Consider the following 23,555-nt stretch of genomic DNA (forward strand, 5'->3'; position numbering starts at 1 on the left):
CTTAAAGTCTAGCCCTACCTTGGCTTGGAGTAAGTCATCTTATCAGTAAATGGAAGGGTTGTTTTTAAAATAATTGATTTATTTTTTATTTCTATATTATTAATTCTTGTAATTGAAAAAACACATATAAAACCAAAACCCAAATAAACAAGTGATAAATCATATGCTTTCATCTGCCTTCCTCCTCCCACAGTTCTTTCTCTGGAGGCAGAGAGCATTCTTTGTCCTTAGTCCCTCAGAATCATCCTGGATCATTCCATTGCTGTTATTAGCAAAGTATCACATTTGATTGTTCCGTAATATTTCAGTTACTGTGTATAATGATCTCCTAGTTCTGTTTATTTCACTCTCTATCAATTCACATAGGTCTTTCCAGCTCTTTCTGAAATCATCCAGTTCATCGTTCCTTATAGCACACTAATATTCCATCACCACCATACACCATGATTTGTTCAGCCATTCCCTAATTGATAGATATCCCCAAGTTGAGTAGTTTAAAGGAAATGATCCTTCAGGTTTCTTCCTGTACTCGACCAAGTGGAATATAGATTTTTTTTTCAAAGTTTATTCAGTTTTCTCATTTTGGTGTGAATTGAAGTGATAAGCTTGGTTATCCCTGTCCTCTCCCTTCCAGGCTTCATTTCACTGATTTAATGTATCTAAGAAATATTGCACAAGAGGAAGCATGGTAAGTTGGTCTTAGAGTCAGAAAACCTTGGGATTTAGGTCCCCCTGCTGTATTCTAGCTATATGGCCCTTGGCCAATCTCTTAGCCTCTCCTTAACCCTGGCAACATTCAGAGACCAGAAGAGGCAAAAATAGGTCCAGCCTGCACTGGTAGAGGGAGATTCCCCAATGAATTCACTGTTCTGTTTTTTAAAAAAGTCTGGAAATTGCAGTGGTTGTGGTTTGCCTTGTTATTGGATCAAATGAATGATTTCTGGAAGCGATGTTTTCACATTGTTTTGTTTGGATGTTTCACCACTTTCTGGTAACAAACTTCTGTGAAGGACTGAGCAGCTAGACAAAACCAAGGATAGAAAGAAATGCTTCAAAAATATCATGAAGCCTAACATTTTAGCACAGCTGCCTGCAAGGTGGTTTTGGGAGACCACAGTGTAAGTAACAGGCAGTGTGGCGGAGGGAAAAGACCACAGGATTTGGAGGTACAAATTCTAGCTTTGAGTCTTGGTTCTGCCACTTTATAGCCTTTTCTTTTCCTTTCTTTTTTTTAAAATTTAGGGCCTCATGTATATAAAAGGGACAGTAATACTTGCTGTCCATATTTCTTTTTCCTTTATTCTGAAGGAAAATACCTTTCAAGTTAAGCTATTAACTTTTGGCTTGTGTTGTTACTTAATATATCTGTTTAACATGAAAACATATTGATTTCTTCATCCTATTTTAGTATATGTACTGCCAAAGAGAGCACCACTGATGTATTCTGCAATCATTTTATTTATTTATTTTTAAAATTTACTTCTATCTTAGAATCGACACTGTGTATCAGTTATAAGGCAGAAGAACAGTAAGGGCTAGGCAAAGGGGGTTAAGTGACTTTCCCAGGGAAACACAGCTGAATTATGTCTAAGGTCATTTGAACCCAGGACCTGCCATCATCCAGGACTGGCTTTCTAGCCACTAAGTCACCTAGTTGCTCCCTACTTTGCTGATTCTTTAAAAATTTTTTAAAAACCCAATTAATTAATTAATTAAGAATATTTTTCCATGGTTACATGAATCATGTTCTTTCCCTTGCTTCCTCCCTCCCCCCTCTCATAGCCAATGATCAATTCCACTGGGTTTTACATGTGTCATTGATCAAGACCTGTTTCCATATTATTAATATTTTCAATAGAATGATCATTTAGAGTCTACATCCCTAATCATAGCCCCATTGAATCATGTGATCAAGCAAATGTTTTTCTTCTGCGTTTCTACTCCCACAATTCGTTCTCTGAATGTGTATAGCATTCTTTCTCACAAGTCCCTCAGAATTGTCCTGGATCGTTGCATTGTTGCTAGTAGAGAAGTTCATTACATTCTATTGTGCCACAGTGTATCAGTCTCTGTATACAGTGTTCTCCTGGTTCTGCTCCTTTTGCTCTGCATTAATTCCTGGAGGTCGTTCCAGTTCACGTGGAATTCCTCCAGTTCATCATTCCTTTCAGTACAATAATATTCTATTACCAACATATACCACAATTTCTTCAGCCATTCCCCAATTGAAGGGCATCTCCTCATTTTCCAATTTTTTCCCTCACAAAGAATGTGGCTATAAATATTTTTGTACAAGTCTTTTCCCTTATTATCCCCTTGGAGTACAAACCCAGCAGTGGTATGACTGTATCAAAGGGCAGGCAGTCTTTTAAAGCCCTTTGGGCATAGTTCCAAATAGCCTTCCAGAATGGTTGAATCAATTTACTACTCCACCAGCAATGCATTAATGTCCCAATTTTGCCACATCCCCTCCAGCATTCATTACTTTCCTTTGTTGTCATATTGGCCAATCTGTTAGGTGTGAGGTGGTACCTCAGAGTTGTTTTGATTTGCATTTCTTTAATTATAAGAAATTTATAACACCTTTTCGTGTGTTTATCAATAGTTTTGATTTCTTTATCTGAAAATTGCCTATTCATGACCCTTGCCCATTTATCAATTGGGGAATGGCTTGATTTTTTTGTACAATTGATTTAGCTCCTCATTAATTTGAGAAATTAGACCTTTGTCAGATGTTTTTGTTATAAAGATTGTTTCCCAATTTGTTGCTTCCCTTCTAATTTTGGTTGCATTGGTTTGTAAAAAACCTTTTAATTTAATGTGATCAAAATTATTCATTTTACATTTTGTAATATTCTCTGTCTCTTACTTGGTCTTAAATTCTTTCCTTTCCCATAGATCTGACATGTATACTATTCTATGTTTACCTAATTTACTTAGTTTCCTTCTTTATATGTAAGTCATATACCCATTCTAAATTTATGGTATAGGGTGTGGGATGTTGATCAAAATCTAATCTCTCTCATACTGTTTTCCAATTTTCCCAGCAGTTTTTGTCAAATAGTTGGTTTTTGTCCTAAAAGCTGGGATCTTTGGGTTTATAGTACACTGTCTTGCTGAGGACATTTACCCCTTCTGTCTCATAGCCAGTACCATATTGTTTTGATGACCACTGCTTTATAGTACAGTTTAAGATCTGGTATTGCTAGGCCCCCCATCCTTCACATTTTTTTTTCATTATTTCCCTTGATATCCTTGATCTTTTGTTCTTCCAATTTCCTGACTCTTAAAGAAGAATCCCACCAATTATTCTTCCTTTTTTGAAAATTCCAGGATGGTGGCCATTATTCATTACAAATGTCGACAGTCTGTCCTTCCAAACTGATTATGGTAGGGATTGTTCTTACAATTAGGCCTTCCCTTGATATATGAGGCCTGGGTGAGTACCACAACATTTCAGAGAAGCAATTGTCACGTCAGGAAGAGAGGTTACCTTGGCAGTCATTCTCAAGTTTCAGTATCCTTTATTGGAGCCACCAAAAACCTGGCTAGAGAGAGTCTTATCTGGTTTGGTTACTGAATGATGTTGCTGAGTAATACTATGAGGAGACCAGTGGAGCTCTCTCACTATCTACTAGATGTTCCTTTTTCTCTGAATACCAGCATCATTTTTAAGAATGTCGAGATTAAAACAGAGATGTCAAATACAATTCCCATGGACCACATTTGGCCCAAACCAGATTAAAATATAATTGGGAAATAATAAACACAATAGGTAAAAGTACAACAGAACATAGATAATAATAATATATGGTTTTCTAAGTCAGTTTGCTGCCTGTAGGGATGGTATAATGATCTCCCTTTCTATTTGAATTTGACACCACTGATGTTGGAGCTAAAAGGAACATTTTTGTACTCTGTATTAGTAAGAGTTCTCTGTGTACTTTTGAATTTCTTTGTCTTATCACTTGATGTCAAGACAGTCAGCAGTTCCTTTTGGTGTCATGGTTCTTCCCTCTAATCACTCTCTGTCACTCCTACCATTCTCCTATTGCTTACACCTTCTAATCTCTTAAGGACAAATGAAGAAACCAGATAAACAATTTTGTTCATCAGCTAGAATTTATTAATTACTTGTTACTTTCAAGGTCCTAGAGATCCAAGAAGAATGATTAAAATAAGTTTTTTTCTGAATTCTAATGGAGGAGATGATTGTAGCTATATTAACATATTTATACACATTATACATATAATCACATATATATGTAGATTACATGATACATGTATATATGTACATATACTAAGTTTATATAGTATAAATATAAACATGAATGAATATTAAAGACTAAAAATTATAGTTTGATGGAGAGGGAACTAGTGGTTGGAAAGATCCAGAAAGATGTCATGTAGATGGTATTTGAGTTTCTTAAAAGAAGTGGAAGTGAGACAGAGGTAAAGGAAAGAGACAGTACCTGAGTGGATATCTTTTTTTTTTTAAGATAAAAACTTTATTCAGCAATCAAGATCTCCTTCACATTCATCACCTCTTATTGACAAGATTTCTAATATTCCTGCCAAATCGTACTGAACTCAAGTAACAGTCATTGTTAAGCACAAAGGTTTCATATTTCACTTAATGTCAACTTTTACAAAACTTAGTTTACTTCCATAAGCTGTTATTGTAACTAAAAGATATGTGGAAAAGTTTTGATGTATTTATTAGTTCCTGAGTTGACATCTTTAAAGGAAGAGAGGTGTTTTGTGATGCAGAGGCAAGGAGGAAGATCCCACATTCCAGGCTTGTGGGATTACCAGTAGGAAAATGTAGGGATGAGAAATAGGGTATTATTGGTGAAAAACAGAAAGAAGGCCAGCTTGGTTGGTTCACAGAGTGTGGGAGACAGAATAATCTCCAACTGGAAAAGATAGGTTGGGGCCAAGTTATGAAAAGCTTTAAAAGATAAACAGTACAGTTTATATTCTATTCTAGAGGCAATTTAGAATAGAATAGGAAAGTGGTATGTTCAGATCTGTTCTTTGAAACAATAATTTTACAGCTGTGTGTAGGGTAGACAAGAGTGTCAAGAGACTTCAGGTAGGAGACCAGTTAAGAAGCTGTTGCAATAATATAGGTGAGAGATGATGAGGATCTGAACTGTGATGAGTAAAAAAGAGTTGGATGATAGCTATTTGGGGTGATGGAAAGAGAGGAGTTGAGGATAATGCTAAGCTTCCAGATGTGGAAGACTGGGGAAAAAGGCAATGCCTTTGCCAGGAATAAGGTAATTTAGGAGAGGGTGTGCTTTGGCGTTAGATGGGGAAGAGAAAATAATGAGTTTCAATTTAGACGTGTTGAGTTTGAGATGTTTACAGGACATCCAGTTTGAAATATCTCAATGGTTCAGAATTAAAGTGCAGAGAATAGATGGCCTGGATATAAATATCTCAGTGTCACCTGCCTAAAGTTGATAGTTAAACCCATGAGAGCTGAGAAAAAATGTTGAGGAAAAGATGAGAAAGTCTAGGACAAAGCCATAGGGAACATGACCCATAGTAGGGTCATGATTTGAGTGATGAGACACCAAAGGAGACTAAAGATTGGTTGAAAAGGTAGAAGAACTAGGTGGGAGTTTACAGAAATATAGAGGAGAGTACATAGGAGAAGAAGTTGGTAATTTTGTTGGATACAGGTCGAGAAGGATGAGGACTGAGAGAGGACCATCAGTTTTGGCAATGAAAAGATCGTTGGTAACTTTTGAGCAGTTTTAGTTGATTAATGAGTCTAGAAGGGTTTTGGGAAGGTTCCTGATTGGATGGACACAATAAGTAGAACTAGCTTTAGGAGTTTGATTATGAAAGGGAGGAGAACATCAGATTATATCTTGAGAGCATTGTAAGATCTGATGAAAGTTTTTTAAGGCTGGGGAGGTCTTGAATATGTTTGAGGTCAGTAGTGAAAGATCCAGTAGCTAGGGAGTTAAAATTTTGAAAAAAATATATAGGTTTATGGCATCCTTTATTCAATTCACATAGAAAAGCATGAAGTATTAATTGAAAAAAGTATAGTATTAATGTAAAATGTTCAGTGCACATTAGGTAAAGAAGTCATTAGCATACAAACCCATTTTTAAAGTTCTGTGTAGGGATGCCAAATATATGGAATAGTAAATGCCTTTCCAAACCTATATTGGGATAGTCAATTAGGAAAACGTAGGATAGGATCAAATGTACACACAGATAAGTTAGTTGGCCTTCATAAGAAGAAGAGTTGTATGTATATTGTTCAAAAAAAGCTGATTTCATATAGCATCTTGAGGTTTTTGCATGATCTTATTTCACTAATCCCAGATCTATGATGTAGGAACTAGAATTATTATTATCCCCATTTTACAGAAGAGCAGGCTGAAGTTTGTGAGGAGTCTGGGTCATACAGCTGGAACTCAACCTAGGTCTCCTCTGACCTCAAGTCCAGCACTCTTTCCTCAATGCTCATTTAGATTCTGAGTGATGTGAGGATAAAGGGTCTTGACTTTAGGGCAAGGGCTTGGGGATAGGTCTTTCAAGGCCCTCAGTGTCCTCTTTCATTTTTTATTCAGTTTCCCGATTTATATCATTGGCATCTAGGATTAAAGTTGCAGGTGGTTTAATGTCCAGTGGCACATTACACAATATTTTTACAGTGCTCATTAAATGCATTTCCTCAGTCAAATAATTCTTCCTTTCTTTCTTATTTTGTAAACAGCCAAAATTTGCTTTGCGATGTCACTATTGTGGCTGATGACATGGAAATCTCTGCACATCGAGTGGTCCTGGCAGCTTGCAGTCCTTACTTCCACGCCATGTTTACAGGTAGGAAACGTTTCCATCGATATTCTTCCATCACCTCAGTTTGTATTCCCCTCTTGTTATCTCATCTAAGAAACTGCTTTCTGGGTTTTCTTCTTTCCAAAGCTACTCCAAACTGTCCATTTAATCTTTAGGGCTTTTGTCTCGTAACTCCTTGATTTGATTCACCCAAATCCATGAAATGAGGAAATTTTGGTTGGTGTTCATCCAATTAAAAAAATCAGGAAACTGGGTGGTTTAGTCCACTGGCAGATCTTTAACCCAGGCAGCTATTAAATGGGAAAGGTATTGATAAACTGGATAGTATCTAGATGAGGACCTACTTAAGGACCTCAAGTCCAAGAATTATTTTAAATAATTGGGGGCATTTATCCTGATAAAGGGAGGCCATGGCAGCTGTCTTGAAGCAGTTCAAAGTTGGATCATGTAGACGAGGACATCGACTATGTCCTCTGACTCCCAAGAGCAAAACTAGCAATGGGTGGGAGTGACAGAGAGACAAATTTGACCTAAAAACCCCTAATTCAAGAATTTTAATTGGGTTGATTATTGTTCCATTTTTTGAAAATTTGTATTTGTTTGTAATATTTAAATGAAAAAAGGACAAAGTGGGGATTTGTGTCCCTTGGCTTATAAATCATAAGTAGAATAGAGACTAAAACTGTCAGACTGGATTTATCAGTTTGCTTTTAGACTATAATATATTAGTATTTCATAAAGTATATTATTATTCATTCATGATTAGACCTGCAATTTCATTAATATAGAGGACTATTGATCAGGCATTCCCCTTTTCTAATGCTGATTGGTGCCTACTCAATTTGTATTTTATATTTTCAGAGAGTTGCCTGGGGCCCTGAGAGATTCAGTAACCTGCTGTGGGTCACTTTGCCAGAATATATCAGAGGCAGGACTTGATCCTAGATTCTACTGCTGCTGAGACCCACTCTAAATTTATATATTATATTTAGCCACAGTCAGGGGCATTCTGGTAAATGTTTAACAACTGGCTTTCTAGGGAGGAAAAATATTCATATGATACACTTCCAAGTTTTATCTGTAATATTAGCATTTTTCTCCATCACTTACTTAAGCCTAGACAATTAGTAAATCAAGCCCTAATTTATAGCATTGGTTGATCCCCAAGGCATACATAAATCAAATTACAAAGCATTAAACAGTCAGCTCTCAAGGTATGGTGGAGGCTGAGCTCTGGCTTTATGATGATCACTAACATTATTTTGATTTTTAATTCATGAAATATTGCAAAAAATTTAAACTTGGCATTTGTGTCTTCAGCAATAGAGGTTCTCTCTGTTTACTTTTAGAATCAATACTGTGCATTGGTTCCAAGCAAAAGACTGCTAAGGGCTAGACAATTGGTGTTTGTTGTGTCTTTCCCAGGGTCACCCAGCTAGGAAGTGTAAGAGGTCATATTTGAACCCAGGACCTCCTGTCTCTAGTTCTGGCTTTCAATCCACTTTTTTTTGGTTGTTGTTGTTTATTGTCTTGTTAGCATCCTGTCCAAAATGGCCCTTTGGCCATTTCGTATATTCTATTTTGTTCCCACTGTATATTCCTAAATCTTTTGGCAGGATTCCCAGGTCCCTCTTAGGGAGATAAGTTAAAGGAGATTTAGACTGGACTGGGGAGTGGTGTATCATGTAGTAGTAGTAGTAGTAGTAGTAGTAGTAGTAGTAGTAGTAGTAGTAGTAGTAATGGTAGTAGTAGTAGTAATGGTAGTAGTAGTAGATAGTAGTGATAAAATCAGGGAGGGTAGTTTTATCAAAATATTTACCATTAAACAATTATTTCCTTATCTGTCAGTCTTAAATTCTTTTAAAATAACTAATTTATTTATTAATAGAATTCATTTCAAGTATCTCAGCTCTTCCTTCCCTTCCCTACACCATAGAAGGCATCATACAGTAAACAGATGCATATATACAGATTGTGTCTTTCCTGTTTCCATTTTTCAGTTTATTCTCTGGAGATGAACATTCACAGTTATTCTGCAGCTGTATATTCTCTTGTTTCTACTCATTTCACTCTTCATTATCTCATGTAGTTTTCCAAGTTTTTAAAACATTAATTTATTTTTCATTTCTTACAGCACATTTTTAAAATGTTTGGTTTAAATTTTTAAAAATTTTTTAAAGTTTTTCAAGTTTTAAATAAAAAAAATTAAACATTCTTTTCTTTTGAAAATTTAAATTGCAGATTCCTTCTCACCCCTGGCCCACTTTCTGAGAAGAAAAGCAATATGTTATCAGTTATACATGGGAAGTCATGCAAAATATATTTCCACATTAGGCATCTTGCAAAAAATGAAAAAAAGTAAAAAAAAAAAGAATAATTCAGCTTTTGCTCAGAGTTCATTAGTTCTCTCTCTGGAGGTAGATAGAATTGTTTCCTTGTGAGTCCTTTGTAATTGTCTTGGGTCATTGTGTTCATTAGAGTAGCCAAGTCTTTCCTAGTTGATCATCATTCCAACATTGTTGTTCCTGGGCACAAAGATCTCCCAGTTCTCACTTCACTTTGCATCAATTCACATAGAGCTTGCCATGTATTTTTCTGAACCATTCCCTTCATCATTTTGTAAGGCACAGTAGTATTCTGTCACAATAATATGCCCCAACTTGTTCAGACTTTCCTCAATTGATGGTCATCCCCTCAATTGCCAGTTCTTTGCCAACACAAAAAGAGCAGCCATGAATATTTTTGTACAAGTAGGTCCTTTCCCTTTTCTTTGATCTCATTGTGGTATAGACTTAGTAATAGTATTGCCAGATCCCATTGTAAGGCTCTTTAGACCTAGTTCCAAATTTTTTTCCAGAATGATTGGACTAGTTAACTATTTAACCAACAGTACACTTACATACCTGTTTTCCCTCATCCTCTCCACTATTCGTTATCTCTGATAGGTTTAAGGTAATATCTCTGAATTGTTTTAATTTGCCTTTTTCTAATCAGTAGGGATTTCAAGCACATTGTAAAATGTGATTTATAGATAGCTTTTATTTCTTCTTCTGAAAACTGCCCATATCTTTTGGTCATTAATCAATAGGGGAATGGCTCTAATTTTTATAAATTTGATTCAGTTCCCTGTACTTTTAGGAAATGAGGCCTTTGTCATAAAAACTTGCTGTAAATTTTTTAAATATTATTTAATTGTCTATAGTACCTATTAGCAAAATGTAGTTTCCTTGATTATCTCTTTTTAAGCTGAACTTCAAACTTCAGCTAAAGAACAATAAATTCTGCTCCAGCTCTTCATTTCAACTCTGTATGTGTGTATATCTGTCCCAGGTGTGTCTCTTGTAAACAACATATTGTTGGATTCTGGTTTCCAATCCATTCTGCTGTCTGCTTCCATTCTTTGGGTTGGCTCATCCCATTCATATTTGTAGTTATATCACTAACTCTGCATTTCCCTTAATCTCGTTTTCCTCTGATTATCCTTCTCTCTCTTTTTTTATCCTAACCCACCTCAAAGATCTATCTTGCTTCCAATCACTGTCTTCCCCATTCTGCCATCTCTCTTATCACATTTCCCTCTCATATATCTTATACCCTTCCCCTCTTATGTCCCTATTAGGAATAGATTTTTTAGGATAGATTTCTTTGCCCAACTGTGTGTGTGTGTGTGTGTGTAAGTTGAACCAATTCTGATGATTATTCTTTCATGTTTACCTTTTTATGCTTCCCTTGAATTTTGTATATGAATATCAGATTTTTTTAATTCAGTTATGGTCTTTTCATAAGGAATGCTTATAATTCCCTATTTCCTTAAATATACATTTTCTGCCCCAAAGGAACACATTAGGTTTTGCTGTACAGATTATTCTTGGTCATAATTCTAGCTCCTTTGCCTTCTAGAACATCATATTCTGAGCCCTCTCCTCCTTTAACATGGAAGCTGCTAAATCTTGTAGTGACTGTGACTCTGTGATATTTGAACTGTTTCTTTCTGCCTGCTTGCAGTATTTTTTCCTTGAACCTGGTGCTTTGGAATTTGGCTATAATATTCCTCAGAATTTTCATTTTGAGATCTCTTTTTTAGGGGATAGGCAGATTCTTTCCATTTCCATATTACTCCCTGGACACAAGCTATCAAGCACTTTTCCTTGGTAATTTCTTGAAATATGAGATCTATGTTTTTTCTTTGTGGCTTTCAGTTACTCCAGTAATTCTTAAATTGTGTTTCCTTGATCTATTTTCCAGTTCCGTTGTTTTCCCAGTAAGATTTTACATTTTTCTTCTATCTTTTTTTCATTCTTTTGACTTCTTTGAAGCCTTGGTTAGAAATCTCATCTAGATATAAGCTTCTACTTGCCCAATTCTAATTTTTAAGAAATTATTTTCTTTGATGAATTTTTGTACCTCTTTTTCCCATTTGGCCAATTCTTTTTTTAAAGGGTATTTTCTTCAGTAATTTTTAAAATCTCTTTTACCAAATTGTTAATTATCTTTTCACAATTTTCTTGTATCATTCTTATTTCTTTCCCCAGTTTTTCTCCTACTATTCTTATCTCTTTCTTTAGCTATTCTAGGAATTCTTATTTGATGGGTCCAATTAGCATTCTTCTTTGAAGCTTTCCTTGTAACTCTTTATACTTTGTTGTTTTCTTCTGAGTTTGGGTCTTGGTCTTCCCTGACACACAATAACTTTGCATTGTCACATTCTTTGTTTTTTGCTTATTTTTCCCACCCTATTTCTTCACTTTGAACTTCATGTTAAAGTTGAGCTCTGCTCACCTGGGGTGGGGGGAAAGACAATCCCTAAACTTCAGGCTTTTTCATGCTCCTGTTTTCAGGACTGGTTCTGGGGGGGATCTGCAATTGTTTTGATGTTTCTAAGGGGATGTGATCCTGAGAAATTACGGTCACTGCTCTCCTAGCCTATGTTCTGGACTTTATCCAGAAAGGGCCCCAGCTCCCATGTAGCGGTCCTACAGCATTCTTCTCCATCCTGGGACTGTGTATGGGTAGTATGGTCAATCAGTGCTCACTTCTCTAGTGCCAGCAAAGAGCCTCTTATAATCTCTTTCTGACAAGTCATCCAACCCCTTGCTAGTATCTATGGGCTGAGAAAGCTACTACTACTCTGCCTTCCCCAGTGTTGCAGACCTCCCTATTGCTGTCTTAAGTTGTCTCAGGCTAGAAGAATATCTCTCTCACACCTTTTGTTGGCTGTTGCCCCCCCCAAAAGCATTTTTTCAAAGCTGTCTGTAGAAGAGTGTTATTTGAGACTCAGCTTGTACTCCTCTGTTTTTGATTCCTAATCCTCATTTGCTAGTCTTGATTAGACCAAAAATCAGCCCTTCCACTGCAAGAAAATATTATACAAGATGCAGATCTTAGTTACATATCCAATGTCAAATACAGTGTATATTTAAAGGCTGCTTATTAATGGGGGGAAATTATAAATGATTTAGAGGACCCTTTAAAAATATGACATTAATATGGAATTTTAGAGATTATTCAGCAGTTCATATGCATTGCCTCATTTGATATAACAATCATTTGAGATAGGTATTATTTTCCTCTTTTGAAAATGTTATTTATTTTTTAACAATTACATGTGATAAATTTCCACACACGTTTTCCTAAGTTATATGATCAAACTTATCCCCCTCCCTCCCTTTCCTTATTCCTCCTGGTGCTGACAGGTGATTCAATCAGGGTTATGCATATGTTATCATGCAAAACATATTTCCATATTGTTCACTTTTATAAATGACTAATCTTATAAAACCCAAATCCTAAACCCAAATAAACAAGTGAAAAATCACATGCTTTGATCTGAATTCTGATTCCAACAATTCTTTCTCTGGAGATGGATAGCATTTGTTGTCATTTGCCCCTCAGAATTGTGCTGGATCATTGTATTGCCAATAAAAGCAAAGTCTCTCACAGTTGATCATTCCACAATATTGCTGTTACTGTGTATAGTGTTTCCTTGGTTCTACTTATTTCATTCTGTACCAGTCCATAAAGATCTATAAATCTTTAATTTCATTTTTTTCAGTGATCAAAAATCTGTCTCCTTTCCCTCCCACTTCCCTTTTTCACTCCATTGAAAACATAAAAAGGAAAATAGAACACTTGTAACAAATATACAGAGCTAAGCCAAACAAATTCCCACTCTGACCACTTGTAAAAATATGTGTATGTCCTCATTTGTACTAAGTCCCATGACCTCTATGTCAAGCAAGCTTCATCACTGATCCTCTGGAATTGTGGTTGGTCATTGCATTGCTCAGAGTTCTTCAGTCTTTTAGAGTTGTTTATCTTTATTGTATTGTTATGTGTGTTATTGCAAAGCTCATTTCATTCTGCATCAGGTCATATGCTTCTTCCTCACAAAAGGGAGACTTTCCCCTTTTATCAGTTCTTATAGAATAATATTCAACTGCTATATTCAAATTCAAATACTATAATTTGTTTAACCATTCCCATTCTCCAAATGATGAGTACCATCCTAGTTCCCATCTTGTTTACTACTACAAAAAGATTTTCTAGAAATATTTTTGTACAGCTGGGTCCTTTTCTGCTTTCTTTGATCTCGTTGGTGTTAATATAGGCCTTATAGTGGTTTCAGTGGGTCAGATTTTAGTGACTGTTTGAGCATAGTTCCAAACTGCTTCCAGAAAAGCTGGACCATTTTACAATTACACCAACAGTTGTAAGATAGTAGAGTGCCACTTACCACCTGGTATACTTAAAAGCTCTGGATTTTAGTCTCCTCAACTGTAAAATAAGGGATTGTAGCCATTTATAGCCTGTACTAGATGACCTATATAAGCATTTCTCATTCTAAATCTATCATCCTATCACTTTAATAAGAATTTTCCAAGGAATCCAAAGATGAGTAATGGGACAAGATTTTTAAAAATAAATTTAACTTTATAAATTTGATAAGAATTAAGAATAAGATTAAAAATGAGAATTTCATATGTAACTTTTTTTAAAAATTGGAGATTCTCTCTCCCATTGCATTTTTACTTTATTAGAGTTGGAAAGGAAGGAGATAAGATTGGGCATAGTCTGAGACAGCAAATTGGAAACAATAGTGAGGGAGGGTAGACAAAAACTAGTCACCATTTGAATGAATAGAAAGTCAGATTTCCAAAGCCACCTGGAACATTATTATGGTGTCTAAGATTCGTGCTTGCCAAGCTATGAAAATAGAGAATACAATGTGGTAGCTTATTTATATTTTAGTAGTAATAATGATTAAAATTGCAATAAAGTGTAGGAGGATGATAAAAAGGAATTAAAAAGTGAGAGTTTTAAAATAAATAAAAATGAATCATTTATATGCCTATAAATTTATCATTAACTTATCAGGAAATTTACTTAAGCATTCTAAATCTTTTGAATTAAATTTTTATATATTTTCAACTCTTTATGGGTTGAATCATAAGTGAAAAAAATTTTACAATTTAGGACTTTTTGAGTTAGAAGGAACTAACAGTTGAAACCATGTGGGATAAAGCCATAAAGATAAAATTTGGCTCCTCTAGAAGAGGTAAATCTCTCCAGTCTTTTTTCCCTTGATCATTTTGTGGCAAATGGGTGTAGAATGTTATATATGATGCCTGGGTTTTTTTAAAAACCATTGATCTTTTTGCTGTATATTTTTCCTCACTTCCCTCTATCCCTCCTCCTCTCCCTCTCCCCTGTTAACCTCTCTCTCTCCCTCCCCCTATAGATGTTTTTTGAATTATCTTTCATATCTAAATCCGTTGATTCCAATATTAAAACCAAAATGACAAGTGAGAACAGTGCTTAGGAGCACATGATTAGGAGTTGAATTTATTGGAACAGTGGCTAGAGGTTTTTGAAGAAGGGAATGATTTACCAAATGATTATTGAGGATTGAATAGGTAAAATCAGAAAATGACCACAGTAGATCATCTCAAAATTTAGAGCAATGAAAACTGGGAAACTATTGTATTGCTGGTGGAGTTGTGAATTGATCTAACCATTCTGGAAGGGAATTTGGAACTATGTCCAAAAGACTTTAAAAGAATGCTTGCCCTTTGATCCAGCAATATCACTACTACGTTTGTACCCCAGAGATAAGAAAAAATGATTGTACAAAAATATTGATAGCTGTGCTCTTTGTGGTGGCAAAAAATTGGAAAACGAGGGGGTGTCACTCGAATGAAGAAAGGCTGAACAAATTGTGATATGTGATGGGGATGAAATACTTTATTGTGTTATAAGGAATGGTGAATCACTTGATTTCTATAAGAACTGAAAGGACCCACCCGAACTGAAGGGGAGTGAAATGAGTAGAACCAGGAGAACATTATACACAGTAACTGAAACATTTTGGGAAGATCAAATGTAATAGACTTTGCTACCAATAGCAATGCAATGATCCAGGACAATCCCGAGGGATTTATGAAAAAAATGCTATTTACATCGAGAGAAAGAACCATGGGAGTAGAAATGCTGAAGAAAAACATATGATTTATCACTTGTTTATATGGGTATGAGATTTGGGGTTTTGGTTCTAAAAGATGACTATATTACAAAAATTAATAATATGGAAATAGGTATCAAGTGATAATACATGTATAATCCAGTGGAATTGCTTATCAGCTCTGAGAGGGGGAGGGAAGAGGGGAGGGATAGAAAATGAATCATGTAATCATGGGAAAATATTTTAAAATAAATAAGTAAATAATAAATAAAATAAAATTCCATAACTTCAGAATGTACAAAACTAACTACATAGAATATAATATGTACCAATTCCTTTTTAGATTTTTAGTAAAAAACTATAAACCGAAATGAGATCAAGGAGTTGTTTTTTTTTTCATATTTGCCAATAAAAATGGAAAAGCCTAAAAGAAATTAGAGCAATGAATGAAAAAATTAGTGTCAAAAATCACAGTTGAAGATTCTACAAGAAAGTTACCTTTACAAAGAAGTGATGTCCTATAGTATGGTGTAGAGAACCCTAAATTTAAAAACAGGAGGATTGATTATCATCCCAAGTCTTCTATTCATCAGCTTTGTAACCTCAAGCTCATTATTTCTGAGCTTCAGAATCCTCATCTCACTTTGAATATCGTATTATTTATAATGCCCACCTTACAGGGCTGTGATGTGGGGCAAATGACACAATGTATGTAAAGTCCTTAGTGAACCATAAGTCACAATACTCATTATTATACTGTTATTACCCATCATACATCAATTATACACAACACTATTGGGGACATCTTAAGTATTTTACAAATGCCAGTTAAGAGTAATGTTGGGAGCATAGGGTAAAGGCATCATGTCATGGTGGAAAGGAATCTCAGATGCTGTCTTTGATACATACTAGCTCTGAGACCTTAGGCAAGTCACTGCTTAGCTTTAGTGTTTCCAAGCAACTCCCCAAGACAATTATTAGGTTGAAGAGCAGATACTGCTTTCACAGAGGGATATTCCTTACTGGGAGTTCCTTGTACCAATGAAATCATAGCTTTAGTCTTCAAAAATTAAAAGTAAAGAATACTAGAACATGAGCTTTGTACATTATTGTACCTACCCAATATTTTTATAGATTCAACATCTCCCAAAAGTTTTAGTGCAGTTTTAAGCTCAAAAAGATTTCTGGGACAACTTGTTTATGTGATATGTGTGTATATATAAAGATAATAATTTTTCTCCTTCCTTCCTTCCTTCCTTCCTTCCTTCCTTCCTTCCTTCCTTCCTTCCTTCCTTCCTTCCTTCCTTCCTTCCTTCCTTCCTTCCTTCCTTCCTTCCTTCCTTCCTTCCTTCCTTCCTTCCTTCCTTCCTTCCTTCCTTCCTTCCTTCCTTCCTTCCTTCCTTCCTTCCTCCCTCCCTCCCTCCCTCCCTCCCTCCCTCCCTCCCTCCCTCCCTTCCTTCCTTCCTCCCTCCCTCCCTCCCTTCCTCTCTTCCTCTCTTCCTCTCTTTCTTCCTTTCTTCCTTTCTTTCTTCCTTCCTTCCTTCCTTCCTTCATACTCTTGCTTCATTTTTTCTTCCATGCTTTCCCTTCCCTCTCTCTTTCTCCCCCTCCCCCCATTTCCATTTGCCATTGCATGAGGCACAATAATCTTATCCCCTCTTTCCTACATATGGTATATATATATATATATATATATATATATATATATATATATATATACATATGCATATATATATGGATACATTTTCTTTATTAACTCTCCTCCCTCTTCCTCTAGAATGCACATAGAAATATCTTTCATTTTTTCTGTGGAAGTAGCAGGGTACATTTAATGCACTTAAGTTCTTAGAAAAACAGCTCCTCTCTGAGATCTTGTCAGACAATCTCCAGGGAGGCATGCAGTTAAATGCACATCACCATTATCGCTTCTCCCCTCCTTGAGTTTGTGTTTGGCAAAGGAATTTTGTGTAATGATAGATTCCCATAGGCCTTGCTGAGAGTTTACTGCAGCTGATGGTGCACTACATCAGAAAACGAAATGAGCTTTCAAGAAATCTTGAGGATAGTCTGACATTTTTCTAATGGAGGAGCAGAATTAAAATAAAACCAGTTATTTGTGCCCTCATTTTTATTCCACATCTTTTGTTGTTGGGTTAGCATAAATCCCAGATCAGAGGTTTTCAAGCCTTTAGGTTTTACTTAAACTTAGCATAATAACCATAAGTGAATTCCTGATGTAATTTCACAAATTCTCCTTTTAGTTTTCATGCTGAAATTTTCTCTCCCCTGATTTTTTCAAATCTGGTCCAGCCATTATGTATCTTAAAACTATATATGTGTAGAATAATAGAATTGAAGCTATTCAGTCATTTTTCAGTAGTTTCCTACTCTTCACAATCCCATTTCTTAGCAAAGATAGTGGGTGGCTTGCCATTTCCTTCTTCAGCTCATTTTACACAGGAAGAAGCTGAGACCAACAAGTTTAAGTGACTTGCCCAGGGTCACACAGCTAGTAAGTATCTGAATCCAGATTTGAACTCAGGAAGATGAGTCTCTCTGACTCCAGACCTGATGTTCTATCCATTATACCACCTAGCTGCCTTCAGAATTTGAGCTAGAAGGTAACTTGGGGGCCATTGAGACAAACAGCCTCCTTTGACAGATAAGGAAACTGAGTCCCAGGGAAGTTAAGTGAATTGTCCAGTAAATTGTTACCTAAGGAAGCATTTGAACCCAGATCTTCCCATCTCCAAGCCTAGCACTTTTGTCAATGGTTTCTAAACCTTTTTGACTACATATTCAAGTCAGTCAAAAACTTTGCCCTTTCTCTCCACAAAGTATATGTTTATTTATAAATTTCATACTCGTCCTTGCTCATAATGATCCACATTACAAAAGAGAAATTAAACGAAGGGGACAAAAATGAAATAATACTTGATCCTAGACTTGACTCTTTTGAGTGGGAAAATGACAAAGTTGGACGTGCCCTTTAGGAAAACTATTTTGGCATCTATGTGGAGAATGGTTTCAAAGGAGGAGAGACATGTGGCAAGTGGACCAATTAGGATGCCATGGCCATAATGATGGGACCTGAACAAAGATGGTGGCCATGTGAATGGAGAGAAGGAAACAGGTGTGAGATATATAGATTTGTGGGGTGAATGATAAAGAGAAGAAAGGATGACACTGAGGTTTTGAACCAGGCTCACTTGAAGACCAGTGATGCCTTTGACAGAAGTAGAGCTGTCTGGAGATGGTATGGGCTTGGTGGGGAGTGGGACTAACAGTAATGCCATCATAACCCATTTTTGCCTGTTGATCTTATGTTGTGCACTCTTTCCCATGAAAAACAAAAACTGTGTGTGGGAAGAGTTGGGGCAGGGCTTACTCACCAGCCAAACTCCACAGAACCCACGCTAAGGGCTGTCTGCTGCTGCCAGGAGGTAGTGGGGGGAGGTTGGTGGAGATGCAAGGGGTGGTGGGGGAAGCTTGGGGAAATTTGCCTGTGCAGTTAAAGAGTGCCTGGGTCAGATTCATTAGTCAGTTCATTATTCAACTACTTTTATTAAGCACCCACTATGTGCCAGGCACGTTCACAACCTAATGGGGGAGATTACATGCAGACAATTATGTAAAAACAAGACATATTCTGGATAAATTCATCATAATCTCAGAGGGAGGGCAGTAAAATAAAAGAGAACTGGTAAAAACTTCTTGCAGAAGGAGATAATTAATCTGAAACTTGAAATGTGTCAAGAAACCCAGGATGTGGAGATAAAAAGTGAGAATATTCCAGGTTGGAGGGACAGCCAATCAGCAGCAGGCTGTTGGAATAGTCCAGGCATGAGGCAAAGAGGGCTTCACTAGGGTGGTTGTGCTGGAGGAGAGAAAGGAATGTATGTGAGATGTTAAGAAGATAGAAATGATAGAATTTGACCACAAATTGGATGGGGGTATGGGGGGTACAGTGTAGGATTAGAGCAAAAAGTAGAACATAACATTTTGTGAGCTTGACTGATGAGGAAAATAATGTTGCTTTTAACAGTAATATGGAAGTTAGAAAGAGGGTTGATCACAATGAGTTTAAGATGTCTATGGTACATTCTGTTTATAATCCAGTACATCTAGTGTCTAAAAAGGCCATTGGAGATGTGGGACTAGAGGTTGAGAGAGAGGTTAGGTCTAGAGAAGTTTATCTGAGAGCTATCTGCAGAAAGATGGTCATTAAATCCATGGGAGCTGATGAGATCACCAAGTGAAATAGTACAGAAGAGAAGAGGACCCAGGACATAGCCTTGAGGGATAACCACTGTTAGAGGACATAATCTAGATGAAGATCCAGCAAAGGAGACAGGGAAAGACCTGGAGAGATAGATAAGAAGAGAAGCAGAAGAGATCAAGAAGATGGAGTTGGTGGTGTCAGGACTTAACAGAGTAGTTAAGAAGCATGAGGACTGAGAAAAGGCCATTAAATTTGACAAATCAGAGCTCATTAGACTTTGGAAAGAGCAGTTTCATTTGAATAAAGCTGGAAGCCAAACTACAAAGAATTAAGAGAGTATGAAGAAAATAAGTGGAGGAGCTTAGACATTAAAAAAGAATAGATGCTTCCTCTCTCCTTTTTCCTCCCTCCCTCCTTCCTTCCTTCCTTCCTTCCTTCCTTCCTTCCTTCCTTCCTTCCTTCCTTCCTTCCTTCCTTCCTTCCTTCCTTCCTTCCTTCCTTCCTTCCTTCCTTCCTTCCTTCCTTCCTTCCTTCCTTCCTTCCTTCCTTCCTTCCTTCCTTCCTTCCTTCCTTCCTTCCTTCCTTCCTTCCTTCCTTCCTTCCTTCCTTCCTCCTTTCTTCCTCCTTTCCTTGCACAAAATTTATCTTGGTTACTATGTCACCACACTGACTCATATTAAACTTGTAGTCCACTAAAATCACCAGATTTTTTTTTCAGAACTGCTGTCAAACTATACATCCCTCATCTTGTACTTATGAATCTAATCATTTCATGCCCAAGTGTAAGATTTTATATGTACCCTCATTTAACTTCATCTTATTATGTTCAGCCCAGTGTTCTCTATCCTGTTGAGATCCTTTTGGATACTGCTTACCAGTGCATTATGATTCCTTACTGAAAAATTGGTCACTTCTGAGTTAGAAAGATAATATTGCTCCCACTGACATTTCCACATGAAACTCCTGTTCATATCACATAAACAGTAGTGCTCTGCAGAAGAACTTTTGTGGAACAAGATGGAAAAGTGCATTCTTCTTCATTTTCCTTTACAAAATGTAGGTGCACAGAAAAGAGAACATGAGTAATCTGCAAGTGAGACAGGTTTCCCAGCCTTCAGGATCAAATATGAACTGTTTTTCCTTTACCTTTGAAAGCCCTTTGTCACCAGGCTTCTTATACCTAACTCTCCCCACCTCATTCTGTGTGTGATCCAGTGATGGTGTACACATGCCATCTCCCAACACTGGGCATTTCCCCTGGTTGAGCCTGGAATGGCTTTTTTTCTCATCTCTATCACCTAGTTTCTTCCCCAGCTTCCTTCCTTCAAATCTCAGCTAAAATTCCATTTTCCATAAGAAGGTTTTCCCAGCCCTCTTTAATATTAATGCTTTGTTTTGACATAACCTCTGACTTATCCTGTATACATCTTCAGTCATCAGTCAGTAAACATTTCTTAGGTGCCAACTAAGCAAAAAAGATAGACCCTGCCTTTACAGAGTTGTGGTCTAATGGGGAAGATATCATGAAAACAGATATATACAACAAAAGTTATGTACAGGATAAGTGGGAAATGATTAGCAGAGAGAAGGCAAGGCAATTAACTGGGTTTGGGGAAGACTTCCCCTGGAAGGTAAGATTTTAGCTGGGGTATAAAGAAATCCTGGGAAGTTGGTGGTCAGCGTGGAGGAGGGAAGGGGTTCCAAGCATAGGAGAGCTAGATAAAATACCCAGAACCAAGAGGTGGATCTTGTTTATGCATGGGTGATTGCAAATTCTTTCCCCACTTTGACTGTGAGCTCCTTGAGAACAAAGATTGTCTTTTGTCATCTTTTGCATCTCTAGCACTTAGCTCAATGCCTGGCACATTGTTGTTCATTCATTCCAGGCATCCTTTTAGGTAGTTTTCTTGGCAAAGAGACTGGAGTGGTTTGCCCTTTCCTTCTCCAGTACATTTTACAGATGAGGAAACTGAGGCAAACAGGGTTAAGTGGTTTGCCCAGGATCATACAGCTAGTAAGTATCTGAGACTGGATATGAATTCAGAAAGATGAGTCTTCCTGACTACAAAATTTGTTAAACACAAACACTAACTGACTGACTCACAGACCTTCCCTAACATGCATTTTCTCCTCTATACCTTTCCTCTATATTCCTTTTTCTATGGTGCATAGTTTGTATATGATGTCTCTATTCAAACAGCAAGCGTAGACCTTGCCTTCCCCAATGAGGATACAGACCCCAGTACCCAACAGACTGTGTAAGCCCTTATGTGAATCAGTTACCAAGTAAGCACACACTATATACCAAGTGCAGCAGTTACTCAGGCAAAAACCGAGCAGCCTCTGTGTTCAGGGAGCTTCCATTCCACTGGAGAGACATGCACATAATCACAGAATGAATGCTAAACACCAAGCAACATGCTTTTTTTTAAGCAGTTACTAGTTAATGGATATGTGCTTGGTAATTAACAGTATTGCTTTTCTAGTTTTCAGCTCTCAAAAGTTGTTAAATCATATCTGTTTCTGCCCCTTTCTGCCTCTGTGGTTCAGGGTCCCTATGGCTACATTGGAGTTTTCTTTGCCTACACCTTTACCCTCAAGAAAGCAGCCAACAGAGCAATGTGTAATTGCTGTGTTGTTTTTTTTCTCTTCTCTGAGTGTCTTGTGGCCTTTGGCTACACTGGTTACCTTTCCCAGGGGGATGCAGGAGAGTCATATTTATTTTAAGTCTCTAGTAAGAAGAACATCCTGAGGTCACCTACATTGCATCTCTTTTGGGGTGTGGGGGAAGGGTTACCAGTTCTCCTCTAAAATCTTGTTCTACTGCAAGCTAATCCTGAACTTCCAAAGGCTATGCCAGTGGAATACAAACCCTGGTAGAACCAACAGTCTCAAAGTTCTCCTAGCCAAGTTCAGAGATGCTTACCACTTTTTTTGACCAAATGTTAATGAGGATTTTGAGAAGTGACAAAATGGATCTGCAGAAAAGCAAGAGGCTTGGAACTTTGGCAATTGCCAGTCAACTGAGATGAAGTCACAGTTCTGTGGAATCTTAAAGGAAGCAGTTGGGCAGGTGGAGCTGTTTTGAAACTCACTTCTTCTCTGACTGTTGGGAGGAAGGTAGAAGCCAGATTCTCTTTTGGTCAATGATTATTTATATGACTGAGTACTGAGAAGACTTTTGGAGCTTAGCTAAAAAGAAACTATCAGCTTTGCTGTCAACATCTCCCCTTAGAGAAAAATAACTTTATTTTCTAAATTGAAATCTCCAATCAACAGGAAAATATAGGAAGTTAGGGAAACCTATTTTCCTCTTTCCCCCTCCTCCCTCTCCTTACCTTCTCTATTTTAAAGAATAAAAGACCTCTTAGTTAAAGATTTGAGGGTAAGAGTTAATGACTAAAAGAAATCTTCAACTTTATCATTCCTGGGGAGAGCACTCAAATAAGTTGAGAGGGGAACAGGAAGTGATGTGGGAGGAGGAGTGCAAGATCCAATCTTTCCCTAACTTGCTTCCTAGTGTTATTGCCCTATTACCAAAACTCTCCTAATGGTGGTATCTATTACACAAAGGAACTTACCAAGACTGTCTCATTGGGATTGTGGACCAGTTGCCATCTGTGATAGTTGGGGAATGTCCATACTGAAGGGATATACAGAAGTTATGTGCTATTGACATCCTTTTAAAATGCAGTTGTAATTCTGGGCTTCTGTTACAGGGGAGATGAGTGAAAGCCGAGCCAAGAGAATTCGAATAAAAGAGGTGGATGGCTGGACATTGAGGATGCTCATTGACTATGTTTACACTGCTGAAATTCAAGTCACTGAAGAAAACGTGCAGGTAAGAGCAAATGCATTATGATGGATAGGGTTATTTTTAGGTCACAGGAGGGGAGCGTTCTCTGAATTAAGACACATCTTCCACCGCCTACAAACTGTGCCTCTTCTAATGAAGTTATAGAATTTGTTGTACAAAACTTAACTTCTAAGTGATGTGAGGGATGATTATACCCTTGTAGTACTGTTTCAGGTCGTGTCTTAAGTGTTCTC

The 23,555-nt window shown here is 37.0% G+C and overlaps 1 protein-coding gene across 5 annotated transcripts in view; it reads left to right on the top strand.

Moving 5' to 3' along the window:
* Positions 1-23,555, top strand: part of KLHL2 (kelch like family member 2) — a 143,520-nt gene that overhangs the window by 31,285 nt on the left and 88,680 nt on the right. For 3 of the 5 annotated variants that reach the window (XM_007496153.3, XM_007496154.3, XM_056802863.1), the window contains 2 exons: positions 6,743-6,849; positions 23,225-23,346. In XM_007496153.3, the coding sequence (XP_007496215.1) occupies positions 6,743-6,849; positions 23,225-23,346 (229 nt within the window). Of the gene's footprint in view, positions 1-6,742; positions 6,850-22,555; positions 22,626-22,645; positions 22,891-23,224; positions 23,347-23,555 lie in introns of those variants that run through there. The other 2 variants (XM_016423136.2, XM_007496155.3) reach the window with 2 other exon arrangements.

The sequence above is a fragment of the Monodelphis domestica genome, chromosome 6 (genome assembly GCF_027887165.1).
Source record: "Monodelphis domestica isolate mMonDom1 chromosome 6, mMonDom1.pri, whole genome shotgun sequence".
In the NCBI taxonomy this organism is placed as follows: domain Eukaryota; kingdom Metazoa; phylum Chordata; class Mammalia; order Didelphimorphia; family Didelphidae; genus Monodelphis; species Monodelphis domestica.